This window comes from Alosa pseudoharengus, unplaced genomic scaffold (assembly GCF_046254945.1).
Source record: "Alosa pseudoharengus isolate Yale_2024_CS ecotype anadromous, Long Island Sound unplaced genomic scaffold, YU_APseudo_1.1 YU_APseudo_1.1_scf_21, whole genome shotgun sequence".
NCBI lineage: Eukaryota > Metazoa > Chordata > Actinopteri > Clupeiformes > Clupeidae > Alosa > Alosa pseudoharengus.
In genome coordinates, this window is record NW_027468674.1 from 10,336,160 (window position 1) to 10,363,659 (window position 27,500).

General features: G+C 44.9%; 1 protein-coding gene across 1 annotated transcript in view; it reads right to left on the reverse strand.

Annotated features, from left to right (window-relative positions):
* arid5b (AT-rich interaction domain 5B) overlaps window positions 1–27,500 on the reverse strand; it is a 91,342-nt gene that overhangs the window by 53,106 nt on the left and 10,736 nt on the right. The window contains exon 4 of the mRNA XM_076299136.1: window positions 9,885–10,115. Coding sequence (XP_076155251.1) covers window positions 9,885–10,115 — 231 coding nt within the window. The remainder of the gene's footprint in view (window positions 1–9,884; window positions 10,116–27,500) is intronic.

Here is a 27,500-nt window from a genome sequence, read left to right on the forward strand (position 1 = left end):
TACATAATCTAAGAAGGAAGGACTATATGCAAACATTTCATTTTTTTTACCCCCCCTCCATGCTGCATCTCTGGGCGTAGACACACAGCCTGGAGGCAATCTGCCTATGCGTCTCACTCGGAGCATGAGAATTGCATTATTTAAAAGGCAAACTGACAATCTTCAATTGTTTCCTGGGGACAGTTCTGATGCAAACCGAAAGAGAGGCACTAGTGTGGTTTTCCGTTACGCACTGTGACAACCATTTTCCTTTTCTTTCTTTTTTTGTCTCTTTCTTTCTCTCTTTCTCTCTCACTCTCTCTCTCTCCCTCTCTCTCTCTTTTGATATTAAACAGACCTTTGGTAAACAGTCCGATGCAGAACATGTTTTTGTGTAAACAGTTTGGTGCAGAGCTATTTCTGAAATTGAGCGTTGAAAATGTGTTGGGCAGGGGGGTGGTCGGGGGGGGGGGGGGGGCGGGGGCGATGGGGTGGGGGGATGTTAACCTTGTATGAGTGTACACTAATGGGCCCTAAGCTGACTGGCTATAATTGGACATGCCTGACCAGAAATAACACCAACAACAAAAAAACCCATTACAAACAGAGCAGGCTTCAAACCCAGTAAGGCTATGTGTTTTTCTCAGGCCAGTCTTCTTCCCACATGAAAATAAACAAGAAGGGATGAGATAATGTTTAAAAAGTACTGTCTGAGAAAAAAAGTGCATCTGAGGGGAGATGTGGGGTTGGGGGGGGGGTATGGGGGGAGGTATGCGGAGCTTCCAAAAATATCAAATTACAATTTCAAATGATTTCATATGGCCCGTGGCAGGCCGGCATAATAACGTATTTAAACATGACACCATCTATCAACATGCTTTTCATTACACTGCTGCTGAGAGAATGGGGGGGGGGGCAGCTTAGACCCACTTGCACATTCCTACAGGCATGTGAGTTAGTGTGTGTGTGTGTGTGTGTCTGTCTTTCAATTTGAAGGGAGCAGAGTAAAAATTCTAATGACGAGCCACATAATGACAACAAAAAAGGAAGCGTATCTGTTATGAGGGAAGCATGTTTTCCCAAAGGTAAATCACGATTTCCCGCTCACCCACCCACATTCACTTACTCACTGACACACATACACACACACACACACACAAACACACACACACACAAAACCTCCATACCCAGAAGTCCTTGAAAGACTATTTACTTTAAGGCTATTATCAGATATTTTCTCCCTGTGTGTTGTGTTCAGATCCTAGTTCTTCAGCTCATTAAATCTTTATGGAGGAGATGCGCTCGGGATGTCGCCATGGCAATAAATCATTGCATTCCGCTGCCCAGCCCAGCCCAGCAGAAAAAGCAGGCCACATATTCTCCCTCCGACGTTCCAGACAAAAAGGAGGGTATTAAATAGTGTATCGGCTCAAAGTGACATTTTACTTCAGACCCCTGTCTGTAAAGCAGAACTGTTTTATTACTCGTGTAGGGGGAGAGAGGGAGAGGTATGAGAAGGGTGGATGGGTGGGGTCGGGTGGGGGTTCCATTTTTTGTGCATGCATTATTTATGTCTGCTGTAAGTAGTCTGCTGGGAATACAAAAGATGGTGAGAAAGGGAGGGAGGGAGGGAGGGAGGGAGGGAGAGAGAGAGAAAAAAAAAACAAGCTCAGTATTTTTTCTCTCTTTTTCTTTTCTCTCTCGGCATGGCATTCCAAATCAATGCACATCACACACGCATTTTTGGACTTCCTTAATAACAGGCAGGGGAGAGGCGGGAGTCATAGAGAGAGAGAGAGAGAGAGAGAGAGAGAGAGAGAGAGAATAAGGAAGAGAGAGAGGCATTCAAGTGTTGACTCGCCATGTTCTTTTTGTTATCCAGGGCAGGAGAATAAGAGCATTGCGTCTGAAAAGGTGTGTGTGTGGGGAGGGAGAAGAAAACGAAGGAGGCGGACGTAGCGAGGGAGGGAGAGAGAGAGGGAGAGAGGGAGGGAGAGAGAGAGAGGGAGGGAGAGAGGGAGGGAGGGTCATCTCAAAGGATTTATTGCCAAGAATGAGCGTTCCCAAACTCTAAAAGGGAGCCAGGAGCATAATTAGTCCAAAGCACAGAGGAGCCCACTAAAAATATCAGCAAACGGCAGAAAAAAAAAGCCCTGAAATGTCAGCTGCAGAACAGATAATCCATTCCAGCGAAACAGGGCCGCATACCTGCACAGCGGCGGCGAAACGCTACTGGGGCTGTTATTATTAACCCAAGGCCACTTTAACAAATAGCAGTCCCAGAGACTCTAAACTAGTCCCACTTGGGTCCGGATCTGTTTCTTTCACCACCCACCACCCCCCACCCCCCTGCCCACACACACAGACACACACACACACACACACTCCAAAAAACACCGCAGACTAAAACACATAGTCATTACATCACATGTTATGGTAATATTAGTTGGTGCACAGTACACGTGTGTGTACACAGGGTATATGGCAAGAGGCAAAGAGGGTCACTTGAATTATTAAGCACGCTTAAACATGACTGGACTATATTAAGAACACGCTAATCCCTCCCTCCCTGACAGAGAGCGGCATTCCAAGCTCCTGCGCTGCTACAGTTAGGTGCACATGCTAACATGCTAACGGGGAGCAAACAGAAATTTGTGTTTGGCATGATGTCATGTATTAGCGGCTTGTTCTGGGAAGTGCTGCAACGGGGGTTTAGTGGCGGTGTTGGTGGTTTGGAGGCGTGTGGGTCCGGTACAACCCCCCCCCCCGCGTCTGTTCTTTTGCTGATGACTCGAATATCCCCCCAGTGAGTCAGAGAGTGGACGGTGTAGTAGGCCTACAAACGGCAGTGTTTGAGCGGTGACAACAGGTGACTGACTCAACGCGGACGCCCTTTATTTTTTTCTGTCTATTTTTTTTCTTTCTCTATTTCTCTATTTCTTTCATGACTGGAGTCTTCCAGTGTACGGCGATGTCTTTAGTAGAGATCACTGAAGCGGCTGAGAGAGAGAGAGAGAGAGAGGGAGGGAGGGAGGGAGGAAGGGGGAAAAAAAGGCCTTGATCATCAGAGCGCTAACGCCCGTGCACTCAGAGTCCTGATGACGAGGAAGAGTTACAAGACCGAAAACGGATACTTTTAACTGACGGGGGATTTGGGGAAACTGGAGCTAGGTATTGTAGAATTAATTTTGAACTGATAAAAAAGAAATGGGCCCCACAGGCTTTCTGGACTTGGCCACAGATTACACATGTGTGTGTGTGTGTGTGTGTGTACAGAGAGAGAGACTTGGCCTCTCCACACACCGCACTTAACCAGTGAATGATATTTCTCAAGGCTGCGCTGAGACAGAGTCTATAATAACATGCATCTGGAAGGCTAGTGTGCTTTTCATTACGAAATAAGGGAATATTGTACCTCACCAGACAATTATGCAAATCCCACTTAAGGCTAAAACGTTTTCAGACTTTTAAAGAGGTATTCTTTTAGTTATTTCACATAGCAATGGAATCCGGGTATGGAAACTAAATGTTGTGCCAAGAGTAGAAGTTAAATACCTCAAACACACACACACACACACACACACACACACACACACACACACACACAAACACACACCATATGCCCCCCCCACCCCACCCCCTCTAAAAAAAGGAGCTATGTCTCTCAGTTTCTGCTTGAATTCTTAATGTGTCACATGGCTGAGGCATATGGACTATTAAAAAATGCATGACCTTTAGCAATCCAATCCAGATTGCAAAATGAGCAATGGGGATGGGGAGGGGGGGTGGCACAGACTCATCAAACATAAAGCAGAAAAAGAGATTCAGAAAAAGGTAGTCTGATCTCAATTTGATTTTTTTAGGCCAAGACACTGAAAAAGCACTAGAGAGAGAGAGAAAGAGAGAGAGAGTGTAAAAACTGTGAGCCAAAAAGTAGGTCTGTTTTAGCATAATGCGCAGCGATTACTGTACGTAGCCAGAGTGCCTTGGAGTTAATTGTATGGTGTGCGCACGGAAAACAGTAATCATTTTCCTGACATTCTGTTTACTTAACCACTCGTCCAATCCCGCAGGAGGGTGCAAGGTGATGGGGATTTGGCGGAGGGGGGGGGGGGGGGGCCTGTCCCAGCTTGTCCACTGTTTGCCGTGGGTCGCTGTAACAGATCTGTGCCGACCATCTGGATGGCATTAATAACATGCATTAAATCTACCTAAGCCAAAAAAAACGCGCTCGGGGTAAGAAGGGGACTGCCGTGGATTTTCTTTTCTTTCGGGAAACCATGCAGTCTTTTAGTGAACACTTGCGTTGCTGCATTCTTCTTCTTTTTTCTTTTTTTTAATGCCTTATTTCTTGCTCAGCATAAGCCATAAACAGAGCTGCCTTCAAACAAACACCAACTGCTAGTATTTCATTTTCGAGGGAGGACAGGAATTAAAAAAAGAAGGTAAAAAAAAAAAAACGAAAAAAGGACACAATTTCCTATCCCAGTGTGGTCAGCGACAGAAATGTCCGATATAAATAGGATCATATAAGCAGCGGCGACGGCAGCAGTGGCGGTGGTGGTGGTGGTGGTGGTGGAGTTGCTGGAAACCTACGCGCGGCACGGTGTGGGGAATCAAATTTAGGAATGCTTTGTTTGTAAACGCGCCGAGCCTGAGGCTTGTAATGCGATGTGCAATCGGAGGAGAGGACGACACACTGTTGCACTCCACTTCACTTGTCTCACTCTGTTTCACAAGAACTGGGTGTGTGTATGTATGTATGGACAGTAAGCCTGTGTATGTGTGTGTGTATGTGCGTGTGTGTGTGTGTGTGTGTGTGTGTGTGTGTGTGTGTGTGTGTGTGTGTGTTGTGTGTGTTTAGGGAGTGGGGGTAGGGCATTCCTGGTAGCGGTTGTGGTTGAGGGAAGGTGCCTGGAAGGTTCCTGATGTTTCACAACTTAAAGCTCAAACCCTACTTCCGTTCTGCAGTAGCCACGGTGATGAATCGCTTCCCAGCAAGTCATTACTAAACTAAAAAACCCTTTCGAGAGGTCAAAGCGCCTCCCCAACCCAGAGTCCTCGCTCCCCAAACACTGCCCTCCACCCATTACAAGCCCCGCCCACTGCTACGGCTTGGTCCGTGACATCACAGTACTCCTCCTTTAAAAAAGAGAAGATAGTATAAAAAAAGGAGGAAAGGAAAGCAGCACTTCAAAAAAATAAATAACTGTTTTAGATGATGCCTGAAAAAGCCGGTGCTCTGTTTAACGAATCCCCTCTGCCCCCCAACTGCCTGCTGTCTTCCTCAAGGTAGTTTATTAAGCCTGCGCCATCTCTACACCGTCCTCCTGGTGAGATACAGGCTCCTCTGCTACACACAGGCCACCGATAAAACACACACACACACACACACACACACACACACACACACACACACACACACACACACACACACACACACACACACACACACACACACAGGACAACTTCTCCTCCTCATGAGCAGAAAATAAATGACCCATTTTTATTGTGGCGTATGTGGTAAACAGACCTACAGAAAGAAAGAGATTGGAGATGGAATCGGAACGCTTGTTACCCATGCACTGGCAATTCCATATATGAGTGGGAAAGATAGGGAGGGAGGGAGAGAGAGAGGGAGAGAGAGGAGCAAATCTGTTATTGCCATAATTTGATTTATTAAAGTGCAAATGATTAACACTCAAGAACAATGGCTGGAACAGAGGGGTCTCTTGATGCAGAAATAACAATGAGCTCTTTGTCTTGCCAGTCTCCCGCGCCAGACAACAAGCTATCATTAATTTGTCCCTCATTGCTATGCAGAAATCATCCTTCAATGGCACATACAGCATTCCCATCACAGAGAGCCGCTCTGCAAGGAATAAAGAGGGTTTGGCTTCTGCGCCATTAAAAACAAGTCACGTTAATTGAAGTGGTTTGTTCATAATCATTTTTCTTCTTTGCATTTGTTTATTTATTTAGGTTGGTTGGCATGCGCGGCAGGGAGGGAGCGATCAAGCGAGCGGCACTAACAGGGGGCTATGCAGATCTCCCAAGGCCACCCCGGCATGGAAATGAGAGCGTGATCGCTAAACAAAGCACATCAGCTACACGACACGACACAACACAGCACATCCAAATCACTCATTTTTCACTCTCTCTGTGTTTTTCTCCCCTTTCCTCTCTCTATCTCTCTCTCTCTCTCCATCTCTCTCTCTCTTTCTCTCTCTCTCTTTCTCTCTCTCTCCACCTCTATCTCTCCTCTTCTTCCTCTCCTGCCCAGCTTCAATAATTCTGTTATTACAGCTTGCACTGTGGGGCAACATGAGGAACGCACATGTTCCCCTCCGATATTCTTAGGACGGGCGCCTGCCTGCGAAACAAATAAATGTCTTTTTCTTTTTAAGCTCTCTCCCCTAAAAATACTTCTCTCTGCAGCGGAATGCAAATGACTGGTGGAGAGAACGCAGCAGAACAGCAGCGGAACAGCCAGGCCGGATGCCCTTCGCATTACATTAACGGACAAAATTCTGTTCAATAATTCACCGCTCTCTTTCTCTCTCTTTCTCTCTCTCTTTCTCTCTCTCTTTCTCTCTCTCTCTCTCTCTATCTCTCTCTCTCTCTCTCTCAGTTCACCCGGCTAAGCTGGTCCTCCACGCTGGCTTGCTCGTTTCGTTTCGTTCCGTTCGCTTGTTCGTTCGCTCACTTGCTCGCTCGCTTGCTCACTGACTCCCTCTCTCTGAAGCAGATGTGCAAAGTCACATACTAGAAAATGGATAGAGGGAGAGCGGGGCGGGCTGGGCCAGGGTGAAGTGTGTGTGTGTGTGTGTGTGTGTGTGTGTGTGTGTGTGTGTTCCCTCCGCGCGTGCAGTGATCCATATTCAGTTACGTGTTAATTTTTGAAGTGCGTTTAAAATGCACAGAAGCAAGTGAGCAAGCAAAGCAAGGAACTGGATGTGTAGGCTGATTGCTCAGGTCTCGCACTATGAATCACCGAGGGCTTTTAGAACACTCATTCATCTGGAATGAGGCTGGCGCTGTTCCGGCTCCAAACGGATCAGTGCCACGCGTGGGCCGTATCGGGACCAACTCTGCTCAGCTCTGAGGCAATCTCTCTCTGGAATACACCAAGAGCATTGTCCTCCGTCAGGTCTGTGCACGTCACAGCCAATGCTCATCCACCTGGTCTACAAGTAAAGCACCTTATTGTTGGCTATTTCAGGACTAGGGAGTTTCCTTGCGAGAAGGAGTGACAGAGAGCGAGAGAGAGAGAGAGAGAAAGGAGGGGGGGAAGAAAGAAAGAATAACAGAGAGAGAAACACAGACAGAAAATATGTGGTCAGAAGATTAAGTACTGGAAACTCGGGGCTATTTTTTCAAAGAAAAAAAAAAGAAAAGAAAATATGAAAAAGACGAGGGGGAAAATGATAGCCACCATGGTTGAGGAGGTTAGATGTCCAGGAACAAATGACTAAAAATATACAGTGAAGTGGCGATAGCGAGGGCTAGCGCTCATTCCTCATGCTTTCTGCCCATAAGTCCTCCATCTCGTCACGTCTGGTTTGTACCACAATGCACTGAAGCTTCTCTGACACTCCACAGTTACCCCTCTCGGTCGCCAAGCCTTTGTAAGCACTGCTGTGCACTCTGAAAAAAAGTTAATGGGCGCACTAAACGCAGAAGATTTTCCGCCAAGTAACTGTCACTCAGAGCATAAAAAAGCACTTGAAGGCCTTTTGCTGAGGGTTTTTTTTGTCTTCTTCTATTTTTTTTCTCTTTTCTTATCCTGATTCAAAATGACCAAAAATCAAATCTATCCCTTTGTAATAAGTTCAATGTGCAGAGGAAACCTTACATGGACAATGACCTCATATGTTGAGCTGAGGCACTAATAAATACCATTCGCGGTGTAACTTAAACAGTCTTGACTTTTGGGTCCCGTTACAGCCTCTAACATTAATGTTTAAAACTCGGGCTTGTGGCAAAGACATTTTAATCCGCGTATGTAACCTACTAAAATTTGTTTCAAAGTCATGGCTGAGACTGGTGCCATTAAAGCAAAAAGCCATAACATTAGCAACATCTGTGTTTCTGCCCCCTGTTTCGCCAAGCTTTTCCACAGCCATCTATAACAAGGTATATGACAATTTATATAAATCTTCAGCGTCAAAGCTGAGGTAATTTAACCCCCCCCCCCCAACACACACACACATACACACACACACACACACACAAAAAGGCATGTTTGAGATTATACAGTCAATGAGCTCAAACAGGTTATCCAGCATAATTTCATCCCTTGTGATTTGTCTTGTTCACATACTATAAATATGACAAAAAAAAAAAACAGTACATGAATACCTTTGGTATTTATACTCCATAAATATAGAGTTTCCATAAATATACAGCCTAACTCCACCAAGTCCCAGAGGTTATTACACAAAGTAAGTCAGTGGTAAAGGACAGTTGGTTGTACTGCGTCATTATCTGGAGATGGTCTCTGGACCTATCGAATGACTCACAGCTTGGTATGCTAAAACTACACTACAGTGTTTCTAAAATAGGACTGTCTTTTTTTTCTTCTCCTCTTTGCTTGACGTTTGAGACAGACGCGCTGGGCTTGACCTCCTAGATGGCCTGCCTCTGTCGGACAACCCCTCCCCCTCCCCTAACTCTCCCCCCTAGACCAAAAATCAATTACACTCCAGGCATCTTCCTCTGTCCGCCAAAACATCTACACCTCCACCTGCGTGGCTTTCTCCCGATAAATCCGCCTGCCTCCATTTTTTTTTAAAAACAATTTCCCTCTGTTGGTTTTGCATACCAACAGGATGCCTCCGACTGTTTGTCGGAACGGTTGTCCTTTCCCTGAGAAACAAGAACGCGAGCCAGAGCACATTGTGATCCTGTGTCGGCCGACGAATATTATGTCAGCATGTCATAATAGCTTAAAAGGCTTAGAAATAGAATGCCCAGCAGGGGATGATGGCTGCAATTTTGCTATTATAACACCATAATAGCATGTCATGTCTCGACTCAGTCTCCAAGAAAGAGTACCTGGGAAAAAAAAATCAAATAGCCGGCATCATCCGAGCAATTTGGACAGGCTAATAATGGTTCTCAGCATACTTGGTTAGCCGCGTTAGCGCGATATCATAGCTCCACACTAGCCTGGATTGATGACTACATGCTGACCCACAAGGGATCTGGCAGTCAGTGTGTGCCACAAATTATTATCCCTCTTGAAAAACCAGCTCTGACCTCAAACTGCCCTACGAAGCCCAATCACATTACGCGCCAACCTTCAAGAAAAAACGCAATCTGGGGACACGTCATGTTTCTAAAATAATCACAGCACCACACTAAGAGATTGATAATAGACTAATTAAAACATTCCGAGCCAGCATTCGGTAGCGTCAAGTGTGTGTGTGTGTGTGGGGGAAGAGAGGATTTTTTTTTTCACACTTTACAATAGCACACCACTCCAATTACAGCAAATGGCAACATGCAACAAAGGCTAATAATTCACCTTTAGATTCAGCATGACGTGACTATGATAAGGTCAGTTTCACACATACAGATACGCTTCCTCTCACAAGACATAGAGGAGATGGAGATGGAGACACCTACTGCTGCAGGATAATAGAGTGGGTGGGTGTCTGAATGAGTGAGTTCAGACAAGATGCAAGAGGTATTTTTTAATGGACTGGGGTGTTAGGTGGTTATCTGACAATAAAGGGGGGGGGGGGGTGCAAAGGTGTATGTTCTACGGGTGGTGCTGGAGCGGTCATATGAGGACAATTTTGTCCCTGCATCCATAATTCCTCTAGGCTAACCTTTGGCCTTTGGGTGGAGATGGGGGGGGGGGGGGTTTGGGGGGGTTGGAGACGGACGGAGGTACTCACCGAATTCGTCGCAGACGCTCTCGTTCTCGACGAGCGTGGGATGCTCGAAGGTGTCCCTGCAGTAGAGGATCTGCGTGCTGCTGGTGAGCGAGGCGATGCCGCCCAGCGCCAGGACCACCTGGTCCGTCAGCAGCGAGGCGGGCCGCTCCCGCAGGCGCGCGATGACCGAGCGGTACCGGCAGTACTGTGGGTAGCTCAGAACCAGGACACGTTTGTCCTCACCGTCCTCACCTGGGGACGGACAGAGGAGGAGGAGAAGAGCGAGAGGGAGAAGGAGAAACTGACATTAGTGTTTCAAACTAAGGCTTGTGGCAAAGTCATACTCCATCTGCATGTGGAACCATCTAAAACCTGTTTCAAAGTCATGGCTGACTAATCAAATGCAGAAAGGATTAAAAAAAAAAAAGGAGCGTTATTTCCGCTGACACTGAAATCTTTCCACAGCCTTCTAAGAATGTTATATAAATATCCAGTGTCATCGTTGCCACGAAGTCATTTCACACAAATACACAAAGGGATAATTGAGGATAGTCAGTCAGTAAGTCCGAGCTTAAACAGGTTATCCAGCATACTACAAATATCAGAGGTGTAAAGAGGTGTAACAATAGGCATGGATCCAACATCCTTGGTCAGGTGATTCAACATCTTTGTTCACTTAGTTGTTTAGTGTGATATGCTATTTGATTAGTTTGCGGTGACAAGCTAATGTAAACAAATGCAATTGAGATAAATACAATCAAGACAGGAATTCGCAGGTATGTCGGACAACTGTACGCCTGAGGTGCATCAGAAATCAAAAGTGATTTTGCTCTTGACAGAAAAACTTATTTTGCATCTTTGTGCAGCACTAAATTGAGGACCCGTGTGGAAAGCAGAGAATCCCATGGTAAGCAAACCAATAGCTGCAATACAGAAAAAAAGTAGCCAGTCTATAACACCTTTATCCAATGATTAGACAGGACTTCTAATTGACTAGCATCCTCTCATTTGCTGCCGTTTAATTACAGCTCATCACATATGAAGCAAAACAATTATCGTGAGCTGTCTTTTAAGTCTTAAGAAGGGCGTTTGCCCAAACTGCGCTTTGAACATTGGCCTAGTTCATGCATTGTGAAGGGATTAAGCCTATGAATGTTCTGAATGTGAGTATGTGCATGACCCCACACCTTGACTTACTAAGAACACAACGCTGTGCTGTGGGCACAGAGTGGAGAAAGTAGAGTAGCATTGCTAACATTTTGTTAATAGTGGAATACCATTGCTAACATTGTGTTAATAGCAGAATAGCATTGCTAACATTGTGTTAAAACCACATTACAATGGCTGTAAAACCACAATTACACAGGGGCCTTTGTTATCAGACAGCCTGTGTTGAAGATTACTCTGGGAGCAGCTATGGCCTTGATCTGAATTAGCCACTTTTGTATAAGGCTCTTTCACATTTGACATGTGAATGGTACAGAGATGAAAGCACTTCAGTACTTCAATGTTTTATGATGCTTTTGTTTTCTTTTTTTTTTTGACAATATTATGTACTTTACTTTCCTTTAACCATTATCTGCCCTTTTTTTATTCATGTACAGCATGAACTGTCTCTGTGTATGAAATATGCTACATAAAAACTTGCCTTGTTACTGCGTGTCAGGTGAGAATGTCAGACATAACATCTTCTTGTCTAAAAGTGTGTTTATTTATGAATTTGCAGTCATAATTGATAGATGTCAATTCCATGCTATAGGTCTACACTGACCTAGTTGTACAGTACAGTATATATCATCTGTACAGTTCTTTACGTAACCCAGGTTAATAAATAACCATCTGTCTTCCTGGAAAGCAGCTGTTTAAGCATTGTTCCCCCTCTTAGGATTACATATCCATTAGCTGGTACTTAACAGCCTGAAAAAGCACAAGAGATGGCACTCTTGTGTCGGTCAATTCCTTTAATCTTTAATAAGTCAATTAAGTTCAGAGTTACCTCCAATAAAACCCCTAAACAATATGGCTTCCTATAAACAGGGCAGCCTACAGCAGTGGGACTCGAGCCAAGTGCGGTGATTAAAGTTATTCAGTGTTTCACCTGTAGGTTTAGGCTGAACAGCAAAGTAAATGTGAGCAGGATTGGAACGATACACTAAGAGGAGAACGTCAAGCTATTCCCGCAGAGTTACAAGGCTAGTCCAAACAGAGGACACTGAAAAGATTATCTCTTCTCTTCCCATCTCTCTCTCTCTCCCTATCTCTCTCTCTCTCTCCCTATCTCTCTCTCTCTCTCTCTCTCTCTCTCTCTCTCTCTTTCCCTATCTCTCTCTCTCTCTTCTCTTTCCATCTCTCTCTCTCTCTCTCTCACATGCCCTCGCTCTCTCTCTCTCTCTATCTCTCTCTCTATCTCTCTCTCTCTATCTCTCTCTCTCTCTCTCTCTCTCTCTCGCACGCCCTCTGTATGATGAAATGCAGAGTTGCAGGATGCTTCATTTGACTGCGGACCAGACCGCCGTTTTTAACCTGACGGCGCGACCATCTGGGCGGTCAGCCCAGTCCGATCCCGGCAGCGAGCCCTGGGCTCCCCCTGCCTCGCGGCGTCAGCCACCGCAAAAACCCCTCGCAAAAATCCCCCTTATAACATCCAAAAACACAACATAAAATATAATAACAACATGTTCAAAGTTCTTTACGCAGACTGAGCGAGCACAATGCTGTGAGTCCAAACTACTGGCTCGAGTGCTCGAGTAGCACAGCTAAAGCGACCCCCTGTAGTTGCTGAGCATTAATATTTCAAAACGTCATCTTTTATAGCATACAAAATGTAAACTAAAATGAAATATAAACTATACGTCCAAACTTTGCCTGGAGTTCTTCACACATAATGGCTGCATAGGACACTATGTGAGCATACTGTGTAGACTCTAGTGACTCTGGACAGATTGACCCCTGTGGTGAGCGTGTGTGTGTGTGTGTGTGTGTGTGTGTGTGTGTGTGTCTGTGTTTGTAGTGTGTGTGTGTGTGTGTGTGTGTGTGTGTGTGTGTGTGTGTGTGTGTGTGTGTGTGTGTGTGTGTTTGTAGTGTGTGTGTGTGTGTGTGTGTGTGTGTGTGTGTGTTTGTAGTGTGTGTGTGTGTGTGTGTGTGTGCCTCTGCGGTTGCTGGGCAGTGCAGTAAATGCCTGTGAGAGGTCTGTGCGATCGGGGCGATGGGCAGCAGTCTGAAGCGGAGCTCTGCCTGGGAGTTGTAAAACACAATCCGCTCGACACGGTCAACCCTCGCTTACATGTGTCGCCTTACTGCCATCGAAATCCATCCCCTGCTCTGCCTGACCACAGGTGGTCTGCGCGCTGGAGCTCCTAACGGGGTGTGTGTGTGTGTGTGTGTGTGTGTGTGTGTGTGTGTGTGTGTGTGTGTGAGAGAGAGCAGCACCGAGCAGAGTCACACCAGAGACGTGTTTGTAATGTCCATGTGTGTGTGTGTGTGTGTGTGTGTGTCTGACTGTGTGACTTTCCGTGAGTGCACATGTGTAACCTAAGCAGTGCTGTTTGTGCAAGCTCATCCTAGTTGATTAGCTGTCATAAAGCTCTACTCAAAGGCCTCTTCAGTGGACAGATGTTGATTAAAAAAAATGCGTTTACGAGGCATTAAATCACTGCCCCTCCACTCCCTCCTGACCCAAGAGACACACGTTACACGGGAAGATAAAAAAAAAAGAGAGAGAGAGAGACATAAAGGCTTGGTTTCACAAAGTTACACCCTTTTTGAGCCATCCTGCCTGCCATAACTGGACCTCTTTTCAAATGATCCTCAAGAGATTGGCTGATGTCCCCATGAAGACATCATCACACATTGATTGGCTGAGCTTGGCCTTCTATTGGATTCCTATTGGTTGTTATTACATCTCTTTTAAGCTACTGGGCGTGTAGAAAGTCCCGCAGTGCACTTAGGTGCAGTTCAATTAAGATATGCACAAATCCAACTCAAGTGCTTGGGCATACAGTATATTTAAAAACATGAAATGCTTTCACATTTGTGGATGCAAAGATAACATGCACATTTCTGTATACCTTCTAAAACCTTTTCTTTCTCTTTTTCCTTAAACTGCTCATCTTTTTTGTTTTTAACCTGTAGCACTTTGAGATCTATGATGAAAAGTGCATTATAAATAAAATGCATTATTATTTATTATTCATACACAAAGTTATGATGTACATGATACATTTATCCCACACACTATACATTCTTTACATTTGTCTATTATGCATGCATGCTCAATACAGACTAATACTATCCTGAACAATATAAACTAATACTATCTACTCCAATCGGACAGAGATATTGTGCAATGTATGAATGCATGCTATCTGTTGGCATTCTTATCAGCACAACACAACACATGCCACTCTCTCATGCCACTCTCTCATGCCACTCTCTCATGCCACTCTCTCATGCCACTCTCTCATGCCAACATGAGTGGCATTCCCCACCCCCTCCGCCCGGCCGATGACACACATATCTGTTTGCACCTTGAGAGGCTATCATAGGCTCTTTCCTCCCTCCCTCTCTCTCTCTCTTTCTCCCTCGTTCCCTCCCTCTCTCCCTCCCTCTTTTCCCTTCTCTGCAATTAGCACGCTTGAAGTTGGGTTTCAAAATGTCCGTATCTTTTATAGGGCACACTGGCCTCGTGCTAATCCCCCCGGGGAGGCTGCGTACATTTTGCTGATTAGATTTAGCTTTGGGGCAGAGAGAAGGCCAACGAAAGAGAGAGAGAGAGAGAGAGAGAGAGAGAGAGGGAGGGAGTCCATCCTCTCTGCCACATAGTCATTTAGTTAATAAAATCTAACCTTTTTCCAAAGAAAGGAATTCTTATCTTTTGCAATTTAATTGGTAAGGGCTGCACTATCATTAGAGTGCACTGGAAATCACATTATGCAATTTTCGTTTAATACCCTTGACAAGCAGCTTTTGTCAAGAGGGAGAGAGAGAGAGAGAGAGAGAGGGAGAAGGAGAGAGAGAGAGATGGGGAAAGAGAGAGGGAGAAAAATAGACCGCAGGCAGTGATTGGCTGCCAAAATCAGCCCTAAAATCTGTTCATTTTAGTCTCATGTCTTGTCAGATCAGGGGGGTTGGCGGGGGGGGGGGGGGTGGACTGTATTTCTCAACTTTGTCAGCATTCTGATTTACTGCTGTGAATTTACATAACACCTCTTCGTCTTCGCTGCTGTCTTCTCCCGGTGACAATAAGCTCCAATTAAGAGACAAAAGGAACGTATGGACAGAGAGACACACCTTTTGAATATCAATTATGTACGCAGCTGCCAAAAAAGGCTGGATGACAGATAGGTAGGAAAATAAAGAAGAAAAGTACAAAAAGTTCAAGCTACCCCGTCAGACTCGTCCTTTGAATTGCAGATTTTTTTTTTTTTTTTTTTTTTTAAAGGGACTATTGTTTATTTTCTCGGTGGTTGTTGATAAGATGGAAAATATGGGTGGGTTGAGGGCCCGTATTTCCCAGTGGAACAGAATGTGACATTACAAGATAGAAGGGAGGGGGGGGGTGAGCTCAAGTCGAAAAGGAAACATACAGTACACCAAAGGACCTAATTGCACCCTACTAGGGTTCATTTCCAGTGACTAGGACTCACCAGGATTATGTTACACTGCAATTTGCAACACTTAATCATTTGACTAAACAAATGTACAATGAGAGTGAGTGAATGAGTGAGTATGTGAGTGAGTAAGTGTGTGTGTGTGTGTGTGTGTGTTTGTATGTGTGTGTGTGTGTGCGTGAGTGAATGAGTTTGTGGGTGAGTGAGTGAGTAAGTCACTGTGTGACTGAATGAGAGAGTGTCTAAGTGAGTGAGTGAGTGAGCAGGCTCCAAATCACCTGTCAGCTTTGGTGGTAACTCACAGCTTTAAGCCCAGTGTTTTTCCTCTGCCGTGCTCCTCACCACAATTAGAGATAGCCCCAGTACGATACGAGAGTCCCTCTACATCAAAAGCCTCTTTCATTACATTTTACAGAACCTTGACTGTGAGACATTGTTCCATATCAGTAACACATCACACTTTTCTCTCTCTTCTTTTCTCTTTATCCCCCTTTTCTTTGTGTCTGACGCCAACTATGTTGACTAAGCCTCAAGGAAAACAAGCGGCAGTGTGTTCTCGTCCGTGTTCAATACGTGCGGTGCGTAACCTTCAAAGTCCTCCTCTCTCAGCCAGATTTGGGTTCTTAAAAAATACCCCCCCAGACACACCACCACCACCACACCACCACCACAAGACAAACAGAGGCTTTAGGTTGCATTCCTGCCTGGACCCAGCCCTTAGAATCTGCCATTACCCAATATATTCAGCTGTCAGTGGCTCACCCATGAAAAACAATGCTTTAATAGCTACCTGTCTCTGTGAAATGTGCAGGTCAAAATATCAACTCGACTGCTGTGGAGGGAGAAAGGGGGCATGGAGCCAGAGACATGGAGAAAATGGCTCAGAGTGACTCCTCACTGCAAGCCCAGTAATTATCGGTTCAATCGTGTGATTATAATTGTCTTACATTTGTTAGCTATTTGGTTTTGCATTGTAATATTGATGCACTTTGACACAACATAGGGTCTAAAAAGAGGAGTGTTAGTGGCGGGAGGGGGGGGGGGAGTAATATTGCACCATCACCATGGCTACAGTTCTCATACAAAACCACTCATTATAATGAACGAAATTGCTTTTAATAAATCCACAGCTTTAGAGAGTGCTCGAATTGTGTGTGTGTGTGTGGGTGTGTGTGTGTGTGTGTGTGTGCGCACGCGCCTGTGTGTCTGTGATCTAAATTAGCGGCTGTACTGAGCTGCCTATACAGAGTACATGAAAAGTATCATCTGAATGAATGACTCCCTCTCTCTCACTGTTGCATTGTTGCAGTAGGCAGAGGTGGGAGTAGTGTGTTGTTCCACATGAAGGACCCGGCCCTACACATGTGATCTATCTGTGCTGGCGTGCTCGGGCGTCTCAGAATGTGCCAGTAGGAATACTACCAGCTGGAGGTGGGGGGTATATTAGCACCGTTGTGATGAAATACCAAAGACACCAACAGTAGCTCGTCAGAGCAGAGATGACAACAGGCACTCGACATAATAACGCAAGTGGGGCAATGTTGCATTTCATAAGCACTGACTTGCTGTTACCTTACCAGGGCATCTTTACTGAAAAAAACAACAACAACAAAACAAAACAGAAGCAGAAAAAAGGAGACAAAAAATAATAAACAGACACAGTGGAACACCAGAGAGATCACCTGCTTTTACTGCAACCTCCACAGAAAAGATAGGACAGTTAGTGAGCAGCGGGCGTTCTGCCCTCTCTCCCTCTCCCTCTCTCTCTCACTCTCTCTCTCTCACTCTCTCTCTCTCTCTCTCTCTCTCTTTATTTCTGTATCTATCTCTCTCTGTCTCTGTATCTCTCTCTCTCTCTCTGTCTGTCTCTCTTTCTTTCTCTCTCTGTATCTATCACTCTCTATCTCTGTATCTCTCTTTCTCTCTCTCTCTCTGTCTCTCTCTCTCTGTCTGTCTCTCTCTTTCTCTCTCTCTCTCTCTGTCTCTCTCTCTCTCTCTGTCTTTTGCTCAAGCTGTTTGTCTTTATTGTCTCGGGGAGAGAGCTGTCAGCTAAGTACGCGTGCAGGATCCCATCTCAGAGAGGGGGCCCCGACATATTTGTATGATTTGAATCTATCAGCCGTCTTCATGTTTAAATGGAACTAATATACCCCCACCGGTGTTTCATGTCTCAGCGGGGGAATGAACGACCATCTAACCGAACCGTTCCCAAAAAACGCTCCCATGCAACCTCATCTCCCTTCAACCAGAGGCCATCATCACGGCTCCCCCAAACAAGCTGTTCTTTCACTGAGCAAATAGAGGTCCTTTAAAGCATATCATATTTTCATTAAAGAAAAAACACAGAGCGAGCAAAGGGAGGAAAATAATGAAAAAAAAAATATCTCAGAGGAAACTTTCTATTGAAACCTTGTGCCTGGAAAAATACAGTACGAGTTTGTTCCCCTGGCTCAATTACCCCAACACTCCGATTGCCTTGTTAAACACTGCGCACAAACACACACACACACAGACACACACACACACACACATCCTGGTCCCTGCCAAGCCCCAGCCAAAAGAAACAGGGCAGGAAGATCTGAGCGTCAATACATCACAATTTGCAAAGCGTAGAAAACCAGGGTGACTCCGCGTGCCCAACTTCCTCCGAACACCTCCGTAATTTTCCCCTTCACTCGGGGGGTACAATTTTATCAAACCCGCAAACGCCCTGAGCTACTTTTTCCAGGGATATACCCTGGCGTCAAAGGCAAAAACGCCCACCTGACGACTTGTGCCACCTGCCTGTATGTAATTACGCTGGACATTCCATTGTGGAACCTCAATTTTTTTTTTTTTTTTTTTTTTTAAAGGCTGGCTCTTTAGCAACGGTCCAAAAGCTTTTCTACTGGTGGCCTCAAGCTAGCTCTGAATTGTCGGTGGTATTGATTGCTTGATTGCTAAGTTTTGTAGTGTTTAATAGGCCCTGCTGAAGAGAAAAACTAACCCAGCTTTGCTACACCGTGTCTTCTCTCTACTCTCTCTCTCTCTCTCTCTCTCTCTCTCTCTCTCTCTCTCTCTCTCTCTCTCCCTGGGAGGATGCAGTTGTAAACATAGTGGCTGTGAATCAATGATGACAGGCCAGAGTAGACGTTGACTGTCAGGTCAAGAATAGCACTTTAAAACCAAACAACACTTATTTCTCCCCCAAGTAACTCACAGAAACATTAGAGGTTAAAACACCCCCACACACACACACACACACACACACACACACACACACACACACACACACAGCTCTGCAGCTAATCACAAGCACAATCTACTACTAAAACATGATTAATAAATGGCATACCTATTATCATAGCTTGGCTATAATACCTTGATTATGTAACCAATGTTTGGCAGCACAGACTATGTTTTTCATGAGGAAGTTTAATAATATGTTTGTTGACTTACACTTGAAAGTCACTCAGTTTAGGAGATTAAGCAGGCATTCTGTTGCATCACCTTCTTATAATCACTCCTCTTATTATCTAGTGACATTGTAACCTTTTGTGTGTCCCCAGGCGCTGTGCCTGTGGGCAACAACACTGTTCCCACACTATCTACTTGTGTTGTCATTCCAACCCTCCTGCACCGAGCACCATGCACCGAACGTGGACTGGGCTTGCCAGCTCAGTAAACTCCAGCAGAAACCTGCTCTTGACCGCAAACTGGAATAACTTCAGATGATTTCATTTGCCTTTCTGTGTGCCCATAGAAGAGAGTACTTCAAGTGCCTTGAGGAAAATCTTTTCAGCATGACCTTACGTTGCTCTTGGGGGCATGGAGGCACAGCTGAGGTTAGCATGCTAAAACCACTGAGCTAAGACAATAAAAGCAGTGGAAAATGAAAGGCCTCATTCACAAAAACAAGACACGTATAAATGCCGGGCCTTGTTCGCAGTGCCCAGGACCGCTCAATTGTGAATGAAACAGATGACTTGGGAGACTGAGCTAATCCATCTGCCATGAAACACAATCAGCACTTTTGTGCTGGGCCACAGATCAAAATGTTGCGTTTCGGTACACATAATCCAAGTCAAGGAAAGTATGCATGTAATATTTGATTAGGTCCAAAAATGGAGTTCTAGGACCTCATAAGCAAATATAGCCATCTAGGCATGGCCATCATGTAGAATTGTATCAACCCTAGAGCTGTTTCCATCGTTTCAAAAGACTTCATTATCTCATTGAAGAGGATTACCAGCTATTCACATGATTCTTCTCTGCAGCGGAGTCAAAAAAAGCCAAAGACAAAAAAAAACAGTGTCAATCTGCAGAATTTCAGAGCAGCTCTTAAAATAAATGTGCGTAACATGCTGTTGCCCACAACATCCCTCAGAAGCAAATGAACAGTTGTCAAAGGCAATACATCCGCAAAATGTTCAAGAGAAGAACGAAACAGACAAAAGAAAAAAACCTACTGAAAAAAATATTTCCCTTCTCTTCAATTAAAAATGTATGAAAAACCCAGTGTACTGTGCAAGAAATACACTATTTCACCATCTGTGAATAAAAGTAGCATTTTTTTTTGTTTGGAGGTGAACGGTGTCCTGAATTGGAAGGATTCACAGTAGCCAAGCACACAAGGAAACAACAGATATGACAAAGAAAGTTGTTTACTCCTAATAGGCAATTTAAATATGCATTGAACGTGGATGCAGGTGTTGAATTGAGGTAGCTGAGGCAAACCCACGTCAATGTCAATGTGATTAACTCTGTGTTTGTTTGGGTTAGAAAAGGTAAAAAAAAAAAAAAATGGAAATTATATTATGACAAGGTTCCCCTCGAAAACAATAGGAGCCTCTCTTTTTTTTTAAACACACGAGTGGGAGAAAATGATTGCAATTTCCACAGAGCAGAAGGAATGGCACGTAAATAATGGCATTACCCAACGAAACCAATTAAAGAGCATTTAGAATCTCGCACAAAGGGGGGATTAGATGTCACGCGGGATAAGAAGATAGTGTGCCGTCAATGCGCCATTGTGCTGATTTCTTCATTCTCCAGTCACCTCTTGACAGGGCCTCCTATTTTCAATTACTGTCCAAGGAATAAATCATTCATAATTCTACAAGGGGCCCCCGCCGCCATCACCATTACACATGCATATTAGAGAATGTTCTCCTCGCCTATCCCTTCCCAGCCTGAGCTGCCTGTTGCTCCCTTACTGATGCATCCTGGGTAGGGAGGGAAAAGGGAATAAACAAAAACAAGGGAGCCTGAGTGGGTTTCGAGTTTGAACGAGTGATAGAAGCAATCAACGGCATATTTTATTTATCTGATTGCGAGGGGATCACATAGATTAGATGAAATAACATGTCTTGCACATGCCGGGCACATTTCAATGCCCCTCTAGCATCTCCCCCATTTACTGAGGCTCTGACTGCTTATGCATTCATGAGCTATCGTAAGTGGGAGGGACACGGGAGGAATGTGGCGAGCCAGCCAGCCTACTGCACTTTAAATCACTCAGCTGGTGCTTTGTATTGCTCCTATGGGCACACACACACTGACACACACACATACACATACACAGACACACACACACACACGCTCACACAGACACACACTGCAGTTTAAAAAAAAAAAATGAAGGCTTGCACAAAATGTGGCTCCGTCCCTAATGGTTCCTATTGACCGGGGGATCAAGACTTGGTAGGGGGGAAAGGCCACTGTGACAACTGTTCATTGCAGTCATGGGGGGAGCTGAGGGGTGGGGGTTAAGGGGCAGGGGGTGGGGTTTGGGGGGTGGGGGGGTGGAGGCTGAGTCGACTGACTACAGCTGACTTGATAAATCCACTCATGCTTTTTCCCCCCCCTGGCAGGCAATGTCACTTAAGGTGACATAAGATTAGTGGAGAGAGAAAAATACAGGGCAACTTTCACTGTAAGCCCCCCGGATCAGTGAAATCTCTCGCGTTTTGAGACGTCCAATACTCATATCCCTGCCATTCTGCGCAAAACAATAAAAATAACACACACAAACAGACACACATACACACACACACACACACATACACACACATAATCTGTATCCACAAAGCCAAGTAAATACAACCAAAACGCGGAGCCCTTGCTCTCTTTTAGTGCTCAGCTGAACGGATTTCCAAGTGCAGCGATAAGGCTGCGGCCAGGATGAATTTGATTAGTGAATAATTAAATACCCATGAACACAATATTCAAGCAGCAAGAGTTTCCTTACTACTAAATAAAATGCATTAGCACTGTGAATGCTATTAGGCAGCTCTGTGCCAAATAAGGGATTAATTAGCCTAGCCTTTCCACCGTGTAAGACTGCAAAATTCCACAACGTTTAATATTTAAGGAAGCCCTTCTCAAGTTTCTCAGATGAGGCAATCCACCCCCAACATGGAATGACAGACCTCAGATAATAGCCGATTAGTCATTCTTACTGGATAGGGCTCGGCAGCACACACTATAAAGACACTTTGTGCTTTTTTTACTTGCACAGTGAGTGCCTTGAGGTTCAAATGAACAATTGCACTGTGGATTCCTTGAAGGGGGGGGGGGGGGGGGGGGAAGGGGGTGAAGGGGGGGGGGGGGGCAGGGGAGTTTTTTGTGGTGCAAGAGAAGTAGTAGTGGATGTTGTTGTGCTACTAAAAAGGACAGAACGTACTGTAGCATGTAACATTTAATTGAATTTCCACTCTAAAATGGAATCAAAGTCTTGTATTTCTTACTGCCCACCCCTCACAACACAATCCAATGAAAACTAATGAGCAAATGGATATTTGGGGGGGGGAGGAGGGAGGGACAGAGGGAGGGGACTTCATCGTGCCTCCCTTAAGGCTGGCCAGGGACCTGCTTTATGTTATGGGAGAAGTGGCATTAATAACTGTGGTGTTGTTTCAGAGCCTGGGTAATGGACGCACAATAAAACTATTCATTTCCTCAAAGGTCAGTCCGCAGGGACACGCGCATTGTTTGACTGTCTCGCAGAGCAGCTATTATCTCTGAGCACATGTTACTGCCGCGCAACACCGCGGGGCCGCTGGGAAACGGAGGAAATGGTAGAACGGAACAAAAACAAATAAGTTTGGACTTGAAACTGAGTGATGATTACCACACAATCTCCTATTGCCGCCCTCCCCTGCTCCCTCCTTCTATTTGTTTCTTTTCCTCCTCTCTTTCATTCTCTCTTTCTGTCTCTCTCTCTCTCTCTTTCTTTTTTTTTTCTTTCTGACTTTCTTGCCTTGCTTTCCTCTAATTCCAAAAGTCTAAATTAGAGAAGGAGGAAAGAATGAAAGACAAACATACACACACACACACACACACACACACACACATTTTAACTTCACCATTATTAGCAGACTAGCAGATTTTTTTCCAGGCCAGCTCACAATGCCCAGTGAACAGATTTAGCATTGCTGGCACACGTCCATCCTTTTAGTCATACAGGGGGAATAACGATACAAGCAGATCAGTGACTTATAATGGACAATAAGTCCAGTCAACGTCCAGAATAGGCCTGCCAGTGATCAAAACATGATGGCTGTTAAACGGGGAACGGAAAAAAACGTCTTTGAGTGACCTGATACTGTTACTTGGCTGCCACAAAAGCAAGTACACTTAAGAAAAAAAACGTCTTTGATTAAATTAGAGCGAGGATTGTTTGGGCTTGCTTTCATTTACTTCAGGGTGACTCTGTCCAAGAAATACACAGTTTCTCCCTCACCATTGATTCATTCCACACGAGACGGTCCTGTTGATTGCTTTGTACATTTCGCCTGGGCTGGTTGCCGGGTGCCACTAGTGCAAGGCCCCAACGGCGGCAGTTAAAATATTAGAGTGCTCACTCCACAAAATGTATTCACACAATCTGCATAATCATATTCTTTGGGCATGTGACTCTCAAATATAGGACACAATTTCTTGTCCACAATCACCGGCTAGCAACGCTATTTTGTACTTTGTCCTGAATATATTACCTTGGTGGTTGAGGCTGGCTTAGTGTCTCTTCTCTTGGTCTTTGTTCATATTTTCATGCTTGCCCCACACATACAAACACACACACACACACACACACACACACACACACACACACACACACCAGCCCGCGCCAAAATAGCCCTCTACCCCATGTCAGCACAATATTTGGTGGATGCCACAGTCGCGGTGTGTGGAAATAAAGAGAGGAGAGTTAAAAAAAAGCCTCCCCACAGATCCCTGTGGCAAATCAAGCATGGCATTGATATTTCTCTGACATGAATGTCGTTTAATTGGCAACGTCGGCCGACAACCTCGGAATGAAAGCAGCCAGGGAAAAAAAGAAGAGAGAGAGAGAGAACGGAAAAAAAAGAAAACAGTCCCCTCTGAATAAATCCAACAGGGGCTCCAAGCCAAATTCAGTTACAACAGATGAATTATCACTCCTCCTCTCTCTCTTCCTCTCTCCCTCTCTCTCTCTCTCTCTCTCTCTCTCTCTCCCTCTTCCTCTCTCTCTCTCTCTCCCTCTCTCTCTCTCCCTCTCTCTCTCTCTCCCTCTTCCTCTCTCTCTCTCTCTCCCTCTCTCTCTGCCTCTCTCTCTACTGCTCCCAACTGCTGCTGCTGAGCAACCGACTCCCCGCCAGCGAATAGAATCGCCGCTCCTGCCCGCCACAAATCAACCAGGGTATCTGGGCATGACACTGAATCTGATACCCATTCCGCTGGCATTGTGATGCCTCCCGCCTCCTCGCGAGTAGGGGACCGGCGCTAGCCCAGCCCCGCGCCGCCGCCACGGCCATTCCCCCGAAGCGGCCAGATGAGAGACGCGCACGCATCTCGCCACAAGCTCGTCCAGCTCGTCCGTCAAAGACATATGACCAATCCATCAAGCAGAGTGCCTAAGAGAGAAGCAGACATGTGAATGAAGGGAGAGAGAGACAGACAGACAGACAGACAGACAGATAGATAGATAGATAGATACATGGATAGATAGATAGATAGATAGATGGAGGAATAGAGAGATACACCCACAGACGTGGGGAAAATATGTACGTACACACACATATAGCTTAATCCTTGGGGGCTGTCAAAATACAAAAAGAGACATGAGGTGTACAATTTATTTGCTTTGATGGAAAAGGCCACTTCTCTCTCTCTCTCTCTCTCTCTCTCTCTCTCTCTCTCTCTCTCTCTCTCTCTCTTTCACACACACTCTCTCCCCCCCTCTCTCTCGCCCTGTAGACACTTGTGGATGCAATCTGTCAGGCATGCTGTTAGGGGCTACCGTTGTTCCGCAGGCCCCAGCAGACGCTATGATGGTGCAATTGCTGCACATCTTCACGGAGCAGGACAGGATCTGCCAGTGATCTTTATCAGCGGCCGCTTGTAACCAGAGAGGCTTCGGGGGCCCTTTCTCATGCCTAAAGACACGCTTTCGCACAATGGCTTCACAGCTCGAGGAAAAAAGAAAAAAAAAACACCCCAAAAAAGATTAGCTCATTGCTAATATGGGCGGAAAAAAAGCCCTGTGTTCTTCTATTGAGCATGTGTGAACAGCAATATGTAAGTGAGTCAGGACTTATGTGTTCACAGATACACAGCTTTATCTAGTTTTCTTTCTTCTTCTTCTTCTTCTTCTTCTGTTTCTTCTTCTTTTTAGTCAGCCTTCAATTGACTCATTGGTCATTATGCACCGTCAAAAAGAACACGATGCCAATGTCTGACTCAGTCAGAAATGTGATGTCGAGCTAACAGAGGTACCAGGTCACATGTCAAGCTTGTGACCTCAATTGCATTCACGCCCCCACAGCGTTCAATAACCAGCCACCGAGCATAAGGCGTCGTCGGGTTCCATCTTGGGAATTAGCGACAAGAAAATGATCCAACAGACAAAAACAAAGACACAGAGCTGTGCTTCATTTTGGATGTAACAGAGCCAAGCAGGAGAGAGCTTAATTACTGGAACAGAGATGCGTCAAGTCATTTAACACTTTTTGTCTTTCGCCTTCCCCTTCCTCTTCATTTTCTTCTTTTTTTTTCTTGCTAATTTTGTCGCTCTGACAAAATCCTCGACTATATTCAGTTGATCTGAATCGTTTAACCACAAAGAGGAAACACACACAAACACACACTCACCACACACATACTGTATACTATATATATTATATGTATTATATATATATATATATATATATATATATATATATATATATATATATATATATATATATATACGTATACTATACTTATATACTTATACTTATATTACTATATATATTTATACATATTATACAGTGTACACAGTGATATGATAAAGTAATAAATGTATCACATACACACACATCCATTTATACAACACACATACATGCTATGCTGACACTGTGCTCTTTCAATAGACATCTGCAATAGCAGTGTCTCAAGCTGAAGAATTACCCACAAAACTGGCTGCAAGAACCTGCACTACAAGCGTGAAGGCTATTTTTAGAGAGTAGGAAACATGACCACCAAGTCACACCTTCTTTCCTGCTACCAAAAACGTACATTTAAGAGTCGGCGAAGACAAAAAAAGGGCCTTCCCTGGGCGAAAGAAAAACACGGCAGAACACTGCACTTGCTCATCGCTGTCCGTTTCTGCGTAGCTTTTTGCAGCAGCGTCACCACAGTAGACATTTAGCATTTTGAGGGGAAATGACTCACAAAAAGGTATTCTCTCCTTAATACGGTCTACGAGAATAAGGTCACCAGTGGAAATCGATGTCGTCTTAAATGTCACACAGTTCAAGTCGCATTAGGGGCTGAGGGGAGTTATGATTGCAATTCTACAATTACACAAATAAGAACTTTTTATAGGAACCGACAGCGAGAGGCATTTGAAGGTTAAAAATATTGGACGCTGAGCTCGAAGGGCTCTTTTTATAGGATACTTGGCATGCTGCGGTTTTGCGCCGTTGATACACTTCAAAGGCAGCTGGGCTTAGCGGAAATATGTATTCACAGCGCAGTGAATTACTATATTGTTAGATATGGCAGCAGAGTGGAAAACGCTGCCTCGGAGACAATGCCTACATTATCTGGAAACAATATTCGGGGGATTACGATCAAGTGTCACTCGCAGTGTAGAGCCTAATGGACACAACACTGCCCGATTACAAACCTGACACCTTCTGCAATGAAGCTCAATTCATTCCAGCATTGCTTTAGACTTTGAAGCCTTTATTACATACAGCATGATTATGAACCACGATATGATTATTCCCCTAACCAACACACCCCCCCCCCCCTCCAACACACACAAACACACACACACACACACACACACACACACACACACACACACACACGCTTCCTCATGTCAAGCAGAACTTATTTCGAAGAAATAATAATAAACCCTTTCTATAACTGATTACTGTGCGCCTCAGATATGAGAGATAATAAACAATGTGTAAATAAGTTATGGAGGTAAATGAGCTATTGTGGTGAATTATGACTGACTGAGGGTTGTATTGACGTCAGCACTAGATTCTTGGCAACCTCCAGTTGGCTCAGCTTCACGCTGCTCTATGGGGTGCTGCAGATCTGCCCGTTAATTGCTAAAACACACCCCCAACCCCCCTCAGCTGACCAATGGCTTTGTCTCTCTCTCTCTCTCTCTCTCTCTCTCTCTCTCTCTCTCTCTCTCTCTTTGTATTTCTGCTGGGCTTCAATCATGGCATTATGGCTGTATTACCCACATTGGCTTTTTTTTTTTTTTTTTTTTACTCATTTTTTCTTAAACGCCAATATGGCCGCTCTTGTTGTTTTTGCTTGTGCGACTGAAGCAATTTTCACATCAAATGACGACAGCTCTCCCTTTGTGTTCTGGGAGGGGAGTCATGTGAGGCGTGCTCAGAGGAGTGAGCGCTGCAGATGAGGAAAGAGGAAGAAGGGGGGGGGGGTCACTCATTTCTGTAACTTTGGGATCAGATGGAGGGTTTGATGAGTTTCCCCAGTGTCACTCAGATTTAATGGAATCGAGCACATCAATAAGAGCTATGCCTCTTTTTTTGAGGAAAGT